Source organism: Dufourea novaeangliae, unplaced genomic scaffold (genome assembly GCF_001272555.1).
Source record: "Dufourea novaeangliae isolate 0120121106 unplaced genomic scaffold, ASM127255v1 scaffold322, whole genome shotgun sequence".
Lineage (NCBI taxonomy): Eukaryota > Metazoa > Arthropoda > Insecta > Hymenoptera > Halictidae > Dufourea > Dufourea novaeangliae.
The window spans coordinates 108674-120618 of record NW_015374190.1 but is presented as its reverse complement, the minus strand read 5'-3'; the positions used below and the strand labels follow the sequence as shown (position 1 = coordinate 120618).

Below are 11945 nucleotides of genomic sequence, written 5' to 3'. Positions count from 1 at the left end.
ATATATGTATAATGAACTTTAGTTACGTTAATAGATTTTATCAAAATTAGCCAATGTGTAGACGATCGGTTGCGTTTTATCATGATTGTAATGATATTTCGAAATCTACAGTTTAACATACATAACGTTCACGCGCGTATTTGACATAACATTATTCGATTATAAATATTTGAATACTTTTGTGAACCACTGTATCTGTCCGGGTACCGCAAGTTCCATCTGGAACTCGAAATATTTAAAAGTAAGAACCATAACTGCCTTACAGATGATTGAATAAAAAAGAAAGAATATCTTAAAATGGGAAACGATGGACACATCGAGGAATTATAAATGTCGTCAGTGCCCACTAAGCCCACAATACGGTAACTTTTATTATTTTGCAAACAAGATTTTACGAAGTTGTAGGAAAACACAATTGTGCTTATACTGCGCTACTGATAATGTTTACAGACTTTTTTTTTCATTCGTTTTCAGTTTTAATTGTATTATGTGGAAGAAGTCATTATTAATTTCTCGGCATTACGAACGAACGTCTTTTATACAGACTTCACCTTCTCACGGCGACCGAAAACGTTCATTTTGGTGAGAGGAAACAAGGTGATAGGAACTTCTAAGATATACTCGTTTCGGACTCGCTACAAAGGACATTCTCCGACGTTATTGAAGAACCTATGCTCCTCGAGGAATCCGGTTTTATTCTTAACAATACTCGAGAGACGAAACGGGCGTGCCATTTCGCGGCGACGACGACGAAATGTCTACGTTTTTCCTTTTGCGAAAGAACAGATGAAGAACTGGTCGAGGCCGTAGACGAAGTTTTCTCCAGAAAATCTAATAGAAATTCAGCAACTTTATGTTTTAATATACGTTTTCTTTCATTTACAAATTTTTGTATATATCGAGGACGGTTACGTAACAAATAAAATTTAAAATCTCTTCATCATTTGTGATAATACAGAAAGTATTCATAAAGGAACATTTTTGTATCAGGAACCTGAATGATACATGAAATATTATATGTCTTTTCAAAAGTTATACTATTTTTTTTAAACACATTCCGAAATAAGAATAAAATAGCCTAGTTCTGTCAATTCACTTATCATATCGTTCTTGAAGACTTTCAAAATCATAATTTATTCGTCTCGTACCGATTCTAACACTTTAGGGGATATTCTTTCTCATGTTATTTACTATCTCAAAGGCAAGGGTCAAATATTTTCTTGTATCATCAAAAGTAATAACGATATTTCGAATTTTATTATCAAGTGGTCGGTCCTTGTATGTACACAAAAGAGAACTTACCAGTAGATCAAAAAGACGTAGTTGGGATTCTCGGAGGTGTTTCGTAAACGGCCTCGTCGGATCCTTTGCAGTAAGAACTAGTTAATTGTACATACTTGTAATCTACGATTGTATTTAGTTTAAGTCGATGAGACAGAGAAAGGGACGAATGATTGGACGACGCGTGTACGTGTGACTGTGTTGTGAGTGTGCGCGAGAGAATTTTCTAATCAGTGCGAAGCTTACGTGATGGCTGTGTTTTACCACGCGGTCCGATCTTCCAGGCAATCCTGGGCCGCGCAGAAACGTTCGGTAACAACAACCCGCCCCCCAGTAAACCGCTGGATATCACTTGGAGTGGTTCCCTCCCCTCAACGAGTGGCTGTCGCTCGATATTTTACACTAGATAAAAAATGAAGAAATTAATAATAGTAATTATAATAATAGTATGAGAGGAAAGAAAGCGGTCGAACGAACGGTGTGCACATTGGGCGGAGACATTCAAGAATACGCGATTGTAATTAGATAAAGCAAAATACCCGTCACGAGGACAATCCAGCTGCGCAGCAGCCTCTTTCTTTCTTTTTTCTTTTTTTAACGGAAAGTACAGAATTTAGTGAATCCGTATAGTCTGTCCGCAATAGTTGTCCATGATTACGCAGTTGCCCGTAGAGATACACAATAAATATACATAATACGCGCGCGTAGCGTAAACCGCGCGTCGATCAAAGCAAATTCGTAAGAACCGTTTAACGTAACGCATTCTCTCATCGTTTTTACGAGTTCATTTGATATTATATATAGTTATCTTAACCCGTCAGGACGTCGTTCTGTTTTTTTTTTATATATAATATATATATTATATATATATATATATAAAAAGAATATATTTTACACCGAGTACATATCGCACGACTTCTTCCACATTACGTAATATATATATATATATATATTACGTAATCGGTAATCTCGCGGTCGAGCGCGTCGAAATATATTCGATTCCCTCGAGGACAGCTGCGTAATTAACGGGATCGCATTCCCATGGACATATAGTTATTTTAAAAAAGGCTATATGAGAGGATACATCATTACGAGCTGTCCCACCGAACTTTGTCGTTACGAAATATTTTCCCCAGTTTTTTTTTTTAAATTCGTTCTGGGAATGTATATAGTGTGCTTTCCACAGGCACTTCATGTAATGAATACACAGTGGGTACAAAGAGTTTCTGCAAGATAGTTTTCACAAATAACTATACAAGTTGTTATTACTATCAAAACTTTTATAACGTAATGTTCAGCTGCAATAAGTATTGAAACAACTTACTCCATTGTATATTTCATCGTTTTTTTTTTCAATGTATGTATTATAAAAGAATTGAGTATACAAACACGTTTTATATCCACTGTATTTTCATTTTTAAGCACAAGCTTTTTTTTTATATAGAATTTCACCGTTAAATTGTTACATATGAAATGAACGAATTTCTGTAATCAAATTTCAAACGATTCTGTAAAACACTTTTACCAACGGACCGATGTCGCGTACACAAATGAAATGATTTATTATCAAAAAGAATAGAGTGACCTTCAATTGTCCTTGACATTTTCACTACATCGATCATCTGATTTACCATACAAGTACATCCAGCAAAACCGCATATCATTACAAACGGACTCCCCTTTTTAAAGTATCTTAATGGAAATGGGGAAAATATGTGAAACGAGAAATTCAGATGTGACACCCTGTATATGATCGCAACGTTGTCTGCATCCGGTTCCGGATCATATTGCGTGCTCGAGCAAAAAGAAATTTTGTTCTCATTTGGGGCTGGGGACGGGGGGGGGGGAGACTTCGCTTCCTTACGCGCGGGAATACGTAATTTCCGCCTCCGCCACCTCGTGACGATGGGAATTAATTAATTAATTAATCAAAGGAAGAAAATAAAACGTAACTTCTTCGCTCGGAATCCGGGGTACGGAATTTCTCTGCGCGGACCGGTGCACTTTCACCCTAGATCCAGTCAGTACATCTCATTACGTCCGCTGTTGCGTACTTATTGTTCTGTTTTCCTTTAATTTTTTTTTTATTACTACCACCGTGGGAATTTCCGTTATGTCCAATGAAACATTTCAGAGTCAGAATCAGACTTTTTTTTAAAGAATGTAATGCGGAGATTTTTCATGTTAGCGATAATTCTGTGTATTTATAGTTATCTACCTTTTAATTTTGTTCTTTAAATATATATATATATTATGTACAGAGTGTCCCTTTAGAAATACCGTATCCGAGACACGTAAAGATTCCTGGGCTAACAGTACGATGAATTCCTAATGTATACTCTTTTTTAGTTGTTGTCTATTTACGTCTTTTAAATTATTGACAGGGTGACAGATCGTAAAACTACCATATCCGTAACTTTATATTGTACGCGTGTTTATCTAGGACGAACCGAGATTGTACTGTTCTGTGTTTGTTTTTATATGAATTTTGATATGCCAACATTTGTGCAAGAAAACGTAACGAAACGTTTTTTTAACGTTTATGAACACCTTGTAATATGTCTTTTTTTTTTTGTTTTAAATCTTCTTGCTCGATATTTGTCTATTTTACGAGAGATTTCATTTAATGGAACCTCCGCAGATGATAATGGAATTGTGATCGATGAAACAGTATAAAGGAACATTTTAGAATTTTATTTTTTTCTAACTTAATATCGATTTTTCGAGCCAGAGTGGCAAACTTTTTTTATGATATAATCAAAGGATCAAGGTGAAACGTAGTCGTGAATCGCAATAAATTTGTGCAGGAAGTGACGATGCAATACGGTGCGAATGCATAGAATTTTCTATATACAATTCGTTTCTTTTCTTGCTCATGATACCAATGAAATAACTCACGGGGGCAACGTTTCAAGATTGCCACTACTTTTAGCTCAAGAATCTATTTATGGTGCATAATTTTATCATTGAAATTTTTGTCAATTATATATAAACCGAACATTCTGACCATCATTAGAAAAATCGTTTACGTAGATCGTTTGTGTTTTTAAGTCAATCCCCGGAAAGCCTCGAAACTATGTCGGCTAACTGGGGAGATCCGTGTACCGGAAGTACATTCTATCTCGCTCAACAACGTCGATTTTGTTTCTATGTTTTGATATGTATATTTTTTTTTTTTTTTTTATAATTTATATCATCGATATCACCCAGCAATTCTGTACACTTGTCCGAGGCCCACGTTGCGTGGTCTTCGGCCGATAAAAAATAAACGAGACAGCAACACGTTCATCACGATGAATTTGTATATAAGAGAATTAAAGTGGCAACGCTGAAATCAAGTCGTGAATTTTAATCGTTTCGCGGTGTCGAGACTGGTTCTAGGATCGAAACGGATGTTAATATTATATATTGAATAGTTAGAATCCTGAATTCTGAGAGGAGGGAATAACGTTGCGCGCCTGGAAGCCGGAGAGAGAGAGAGAGAGAGAGAGAAAAAATAAAAGAAAAATCTCATCGGCGATAAGCGGAGCCTATTGTGTTGTACAGAAAGAGAGAGAGAGAGGTATGAAAGTAGAGAGTGAGAGAGAGCCAAATGGAATCGTTTTATTTCGAATCGTTTCTTACTTACGCTAAGCATAGGAAAAGAATCCGATAACGATGAATTTTCCCATAAAAGAAAAGCCGTTGTACGTGTCCGCATGTGACCACGAATGCGGACCCATATGACGAGCCGGACACATACGCGAGACACATATATAAATATATAAATATATAAATAGTTTTATTATATTGCAAAGTGAAATAATACAATATTTAGCTACTGTATATAATGTAAAAGAAAAAGCTGGTCTTGTAAGATACGGATTAAGGTGTTTTAATGTGCACATAGCCGCGTCATTGTCAATAATCATATTATTACGATTAATAATAATTACAGTTTTTTAAAAAAAACGAGCGTGGAGATTGTTGAATTGTATCTTGTCTATCTGTATTCTTCATCCCTTTAATAGTTATCATGGAATTATTTATTTTTTAATAACAGTTCATTCTTTCATTTTTCTTTCATACTATTAACCATTTATTTCAATACACCTTCTTTAAAGCTTACAACATAGTACACTCAAATCTGTAAAATAGAGTATAGAATTTATTCTGAAAGACTTTACAACGAATGTCAAAGATTTCGTTCTTTTAGATTACTTTAGAATATTATTTTCAGGTAACTTCGATGCAACTTGAAAGGAGTAAAGAAACTTAATTTCAAACATTAAAAAAATATGTACTTTTGAAATGATTGTAATGCTTGGTCTTGTTCACTACCAGAGGGCAGCAAAAGATTTCAAATTTAAGCCCAATAGACCAAACTGTATTAGAACTTGTTTATACATTGCCGTTCTGTCAAAACAAAGAGTTGATGACATTAGACATTTACAAAGTATTTGTGGAACTAAAATTTTAGTGAAGATGAAACCTACGCTGGTTGCAGATGAAATGTTTCCTGAGGGTGCTGGATCCTTCATTGAATTGGAAGAGGTAGTAAGAGTAGTTTTAGGTTATATAAAGAATATACGCATAGTGTTGTTAGTGTTGAATAGATATCAACTAAACATACATTGGTATAAGTTTTGGCATTAAACTTCAATTATTCATAGTAAAGATTAGATTTTTAATTAGTGGATTAATTAAAAAATATTTTTCTAGGTTGGAGGCAGCCGTTTGTTAGTGGATCTTACGGCTAGCGACAAAGCAGTACATGCAGACTTTTTCAATGGTATTAATTATGCATCCTAACATTATTATTGTTGATTTATAATAATAATAATTCTTTTGTTCTACAGACTTTGATGACTTGTATGATGATGATGACCTTGAATAAGGTGATATTTCATCCTAATGATAGTGCTATGAATAATATAGGTCGTATTTATTTACATTTAACATCTAATCACAAGTATAGCAATAATAAATTGTCTTTTGCAGTTTGTCACAATTAAAAATATGCATCATATTCAATTTTATAATTTGACAATAAATTTTTCCACTATGCTTTAAAACGATTAGGTGAGAATAATAAACTCTGAATCCATATCATGTATGCAATATATGTTTCATTACTGCATTCTTACATTCTCTTTAAAAAAGAACTAAAATTATTGTCAACATAATAACATTATATATTTAGAAATGAGAACTTTCGAATATAATTGTAGCCTGAAATAAGCGAAAGCCTCTATCAAAGAATGATGAAAGGAAGAAATATTTATATACACAAGCGCATTAACATTATTACAATTTATTATTTTTAGTTCGAAATTGAATCAGACGTGTGCCCGCGTTCAGAATACCATTCATCTTGGTATGTTAGCTCGGGCGATATTAATTATAAACGTGCCATAAGAAAATGAGTACTGGTCATAATGTCTCGTACACATTAATATCGATATCATTGTAAAGATTATAATTTACAATACATAGATGCTAGTCATATAAACCTGTTAAGATGATGCACAATTAAAATAGCACCCCGGGTTTCAATCGCGCTGCATATTTATGATCCTGACGGAGTGTCCCTTTATTTTCAGACGAGACGTTCTGAAGCTTTTTCGGGTTTTTGTTTCTGCGCGATTTCTCTGCTTGCTTGCATTCATTTTTTTTTTGTTTTTCTCCTTGGCCCCAATCGACATTTAATTCACCTTTTGACCATCCTCATTTCACATTAACAGACATTTATCAACGGTGACAACGAGGTTCCACTTGCAAGAAACCTCCGATAACCGTTACTCGTGCGCATCTTGATGACGTACGAGAATGAGAGCGATATCGATGACGACCATGTCGAATACGCTGCTGCTAACAGTGACGAGTATCCTGTAACGTGAAAATATTTGATAATTAATTTTATAAAACGTTATGTAATTGTTTCATGGTTCTTAACGACAAACCTCAATGAACCACTGTTTCAAAACCATTCTTTTTATGAACTATCAACTTCTTCAATCGTCAGTTCTTTTTTAACGTAACTACACAGTATTCATCTCTTGTAGATTATGGTTCATGCGAAAATGAGTTTAACCATGTTAAATAAATGCATACCAACCCTGAGTCCAGCCCCGAGAAAATCGTTCGGAGTGCTAGTTAACTTCGAGATCACTATCGGCTTGGTCATCCTGATCGCTTTCCTCCTCCTCATCTTCTTCCTCGGAATAATACTGCGAGGGTGGCGACAGAACATCCTCGGAAAGTGAAGTGTGAGAGGATGAAGGAGGTCGAGAACCTTCCAATTTTATATCCAGGTCTTCCATTGAAGTACTTGGTCCAGGAATGGTCACTGGGATGAATTTCTCCAAATCGCCACTTGCCAATTCTTAAAGTAAATTACTATATTGAAAATATCAACTGTAATAATAAGGTGGGAAGTTAAGTCACACTCGATACATACGTTCCACATATTTTTCAAGAGATTTTGGAACCATCAACTTAGCCTTTCGCAAATTCTCCTCGGTGCACTCTCCTTTCTCTAGACCTAAATATAATTACTTTATATTAATAAGATTTATATCGTTTTATATAAAAGTAATCTTATTTAATACTCCTTCATTGATTCCACTAAATATTAATTAATTTAGATAACCAAAATAAATAGATCTTTTACCGAAAGCTAAACCCATTTGTTTTAGAACCTCGATATCATCATGAATTTCGAACTTATCGTTAAAATTGAACAGGTACTCGGTTCTGCAACAAACGTGATTCATTACTATAAACTTAGACAAAACAGAATTCTCACAGTGATAAAAGATAATGTTTTTAGTAAACCGTACTTGTCATTCGAAATGCTGCAATCTATGACAGTCTTTTTGCTAGTATTCACAATCAGGAATGGCAGCTGTATGGCAGAATTTGGTTTCGGTGGGCCACGCAGACTTTCATTGGCACGATTACGTTCCACCAAGTTTTTGAAAGAGATGTGAGAGAGAATCAATTGATGTAATTGTTGTGTTTTCGCCTTGATCCTTTCGATTTTCTTCTTTTTATCTTTTTCAAGCGCCAGACATTCCTGAAGTGAATTAGTTGGTAGACCTAGCCATCTGATTTCCTTTTTCTCTTTTGAGATGATATTCATTGCCATTAAGACGTTCAAAGCGTCGTAAACGCGTCTTCTAATGTTCTTCTGATCATATTGCTGCAAAAGGAAGATAATGGGTTTTAAATATTCTTAGACTTATCTTGTTTGAAAGAGGGAAAGATTAGGTGTTATACCTGATCCGTTAAGGAGTTTATATGAGCAGGATTAGTGAATTCCCCGACGAGCTCATCCGCAACCTCATTATACGACGTAGTTCCCTTCTTTTTAACTTTCTCACAAACTTTCATCGAAAAATGACGTAACCCTTTGCCCACCTTCTCTGTTTTTCTTCGTTTGCTGTAAATATATGGGAAATATTAATTTTGGTATTTGTATTGTGTGGTATGCAATATAAAACATTGTAAGTAACGCATTATTACTCTGGTACAAAGTCGCCACCATCAACATCTTGTCTCTTCCTAGAACCACTGTGATCCAATATTGGGCTGATATACGTTTTTCCACTTGCATCTTTTACAATTGGTTGATTACCAGATTGTTGTTGCTGCTGTTGTTGTTGCTGAGACACTATTGCCTGTTTTATATCACTCTGCACAAATAAAAAAACAAAGTAATCGGATATAATGGAAAATTAATTTTCATATAAAACTAACGAAAAATTGATATTATCGTGTAAACTTTCCAACAGTACTAAATGATCTACTGCATACATAATGTATTCATAACAAAATCCATTAATATGAAACGTTTTTGAGGAAAACATACCATTTGCGCAGATGTCAATTGTATAGTCTTAGTCAACACTGGTTCACCAGCTTTAGCTGTTGCCAATTTTGTATTCTGTAATGGTATTGTAACCAATCCTAGAAAAATATAACAATTACTTTATAACATTTTACCTTCAAAGATATGGTTATTATTTAAGGGAATTATATCTTTGGAATAAGGAGAAATATAATGTTATTAACCTTGATAAATTATTGCGTATTATTAACTGATACATTCAATACTAGAAAGTTAAGGTAAAAATAATAATATTTATTCGAAATAATTACTCACTTTGGCCAGGATTTGAAGGACTCTGAAGACTAATAGTTCTAAGAACTTGTGCGTTCGATGACAAAACCTAAAATAGATGAAACACAATTAAATTTATTTTGAAAAAATAATAGGGACAAACTCCTGAAAGTACCTAAATATTGTACCTGAGATTCTTGGCTCGGAGTCTTAAAGACCTTAAGGCCACCTGCATTTGTTGTACTAACAATACCACCCAATGCCTTATTGGCTGTACTCTGGACTACCTTTATCACTTGCGGATGACCTGTAACATTCATAATTTTTCTTTCATAGTTAGAAAAAATGCAAAAACAAATATATTGTTCAAACAGAAAAGAAAAAGAAAATTGGGTACATCTTTTAAATATATCATTTATTTTAAATGGGAAAAAGAAACTATAATAAACAATGAAAATCCATTAAAAGATGATTGATGGAGACTTTATAAGATACAAAATCCAAGGAGTTACATTATTCTTTCTTCAAGAAAGGCAAAGCTATGATAGACATAAGTATTTATATAATACTGCAGAAAGTAAATATGTAATGTTAATGCATTAAACAAACTAGCTTTGTAATTTATCACAGTTTAAACTACATAAATAATAAAGGTGGATAGAATCTGTGTATTTGATTGAAAGTTTGGAAGGCAAAGGTGACCCCTTTGGCTGAAAAATCAAATGGAGTAAATATACACGTTTTTCGAACAATACGAAGTTGAAGGATGAAGGAATATGGTAAAAGGGATAGTCTAAAGGCAAGATTGAAAGTAAAAACATACGTTATTGAATACAATTTAGAAATATTACAAGGAAACGCGGCATATGACTAACATGAATACAATAGAGGAAAAAAGTGAGCACAGGCTTGCGACTGACAAGAATTGACGAGAATATAATAAAAATATGTGCACGGATCCACAAGCAGGGTGACGGTAGCAAGAATAAGCAGTCCTAACAGAATTGAAAGGGGATTGAGGCATTATCATCGAAGCGAGGCATGCTGATAATTGGCGCGCACTCGGCATACTCACCGTTCGCGTCATGTATGAGAAAGTTCATCGTTTTGTTTTGTTGCGTCATCCTCGAGGTTAGAATTCTGTCCCGGCGTCACCGACGATCACGATAATGCCGAGTGAAAATAAAAAGATCATAGGTACACTCGCTAATCTTGGCTCGGTCTATCACCAAAATGGCGACTATGATATAGAACCATTTGAGATCAGAATTCACGGATATAGAGCGATAGAAACGTCCGACTGAACGTACAATTATAAAAATCAGCCGTTTCTTTATTGTACCAAATCAAGCATTTTAATAAAACGTTCGTCTGTTCGCGAAACTAACGCACGAATTTCTGGCTTCCGCGTGCACAGTACGGAATAGAGACGAGCTTGGCGGCACGACAAAGTTAAACAGCTGATTGGTCGCTCTACCAGTCACGTGGCCACTCCTGTTCCACGTTTATGGACACAGTAATCTTTGCAAGAAAAACCTGTCTCTAGACCTGCAAAATGCAGGATAATATTCCCAGGACTGTTTCTTGAGGATTGAGTATGCTTATTTGCCGCTTTCTGTCCAATAGCCGACGCCTTTTAAAGAAACAGCAAATAGAAAATGCAGTAAAATGTTCGGTACATCGGAATTGGCATTTGAGTCCATAAATGTAACATCGCATAGAGGGTGAATTTCATTTGTATTTCTTCTCGACTCTAATTTTACATATGTTTTTCTACAAGAAAATTATTTATTGTTAATAATTATAAAATTCGTATTTAAGGAAAGCAGTTATTTTTAAAACTAATTACTTATTTTTGCTATAAATCTAATCATAAATAAGTCCATCTAGGGATAATATGTATAGGGTGTTTTGAAAGTTTTTATATCTCTATATGAAACGAAATTGTTACATGATCTTACTAAATCATACATATAAACTATTTATTTCTATAAAACACAAATGATGAACATCACCATTGAGATGATTTTACTTCAGCCTGGCGAGGATTAATTATTGTATATTTAATGAATTTAATATAAACTTTCCATAATTTGAATTACAAAAAACAGTAGAACATTCAAATTGACGCGCCTTTATTTAATTCGTGTTGTATTGGATATAGAAGTAGCCCTAAGGATATTTTTGATGTTTTTAGGCATTCAAAACAGTGACATAGATAGACATAGTGCAAAATAATGGCAAAAGCAACTTTTTAAGGCAACTCCAGTTTAAGTACTGTATCCATTTGCATTGCGAGGAAGAAGAAATTGTCTCTGCGTGAAAAGACATCGAATAGAAATTAGTTATTTTAAATAATGAGTCTTAGATTATAACGGAGCGAATTGAATGGCAATTTTATTTTCCAAGTTTCCCGATTGGCTGAGAGGAAAGTTTCTAGATAGTCAAGACCAATAATGTCTTCGCAAAGTCGGCGTTAGTCGTAAAAGAATTTTGATAAGAGACGTCACAGAATCGGTGCAATTAGTCAAAAGTTTTCAAAGATAAATAATTTATTCGT

At 34.4% G+C, this 11945-nt stretch overlaps 2 protein-coding genes across 2 annotated transcripts; one reads left to right on the top strand and one right to left on the bottom strand.

Moving 5' to 3' along the window:
* The first annotated feature begins 5651 nt into the window (after positions 1–5651).
* LOC107192155 (myeloma-overexpressed gene 2 protein homolog) lies at positions 5652–6287 on the top strand. Its single transcript, XM_015581356.1, has 3 exons — positions 5652–5814; positions 5983–6052; positions 6120–6287. The coding sequence occupies exons 1-3, from the start codon at positions 5746–5748 to the stop codon at positions 6155–6157; spliced, it is 177 nt and encodes a 58-aa protein (XP_015436842.1). The 5' UTR covers positions 5652–5745; the 3' UTR covers positions 6158–6287.
* A 271-nt stretch (positions 6288–6558) lies between these two features.
* Positions 6559–10555, bottom strand: LOC107192154 (transcription factor Dp-1). Its single transcript, XM_015581354.1, has 11 exons — positions 10461–10555; positions 9574–9692; positions 9428–9494; positions 9134–9231; positions 8788–8957; positions 8542–8704; positions 8103–8464; positions 7934–8016; positions 7721–7804; positions 7379–7645; positions 6559–7149 (listed from the first exon to the last, which is right to left on the bottom strand). Exons 1-10 carry the CDS (start codon positions 10507–10509, stop codon positions 7413–7415), a joined length of 1428 nt encoding a protein of 475 aa, XP_015436840.1. The 5' UTR covers positions 10510–10555; the 3' UTR covers positions 6559–7149; positions 7379–7412.
* Positions 10556–11945: the final 1390 nt, after the last annotated feature.

Coding starts and splice junctions, on each gene's coding strand:
- LOC107192154 (XM_015581354.1), bottom strand. CDS start 10,509: ATGACGCAACAAAACAAAACGATGAACTTTCTCATACATGACGCGAAC. Junction 8,705..8,787: donor GGTGGCGACTTTGTACCAGA/GTAATAATGCGT, acceptor ATATATTTACAG/CAAACGAAGAAAAACAGAGA. Junction 8,465..8,541: donor TAAACTCCTTAACGGATCAG/GTATAACACCTA, acceptor TTCCTTTTGCAG/CAATATGATCAGAAGAACAT.
- LOC107192155 (XM_015581356.1), top strand. CDS start 5,746: ATGAAACCTACGCTGGTTGCAGATGAAATGTTTCCTGAGGGTGCTGGA. Junction 5,815..5,982: donor CCTTCATTGAATTGGAAGAG/GTAGTAAGAGTA, acceptor ATATTTTTCTAG/GTTGGAGGCAGCCGTTTGTT. Junction 6,053..6,119: donor ACATGCAGACTTTTTCAATG/GTATTAATTATG, acceptor TTTGTTCTACAG/ACTTTGATGACTTGTATGAT.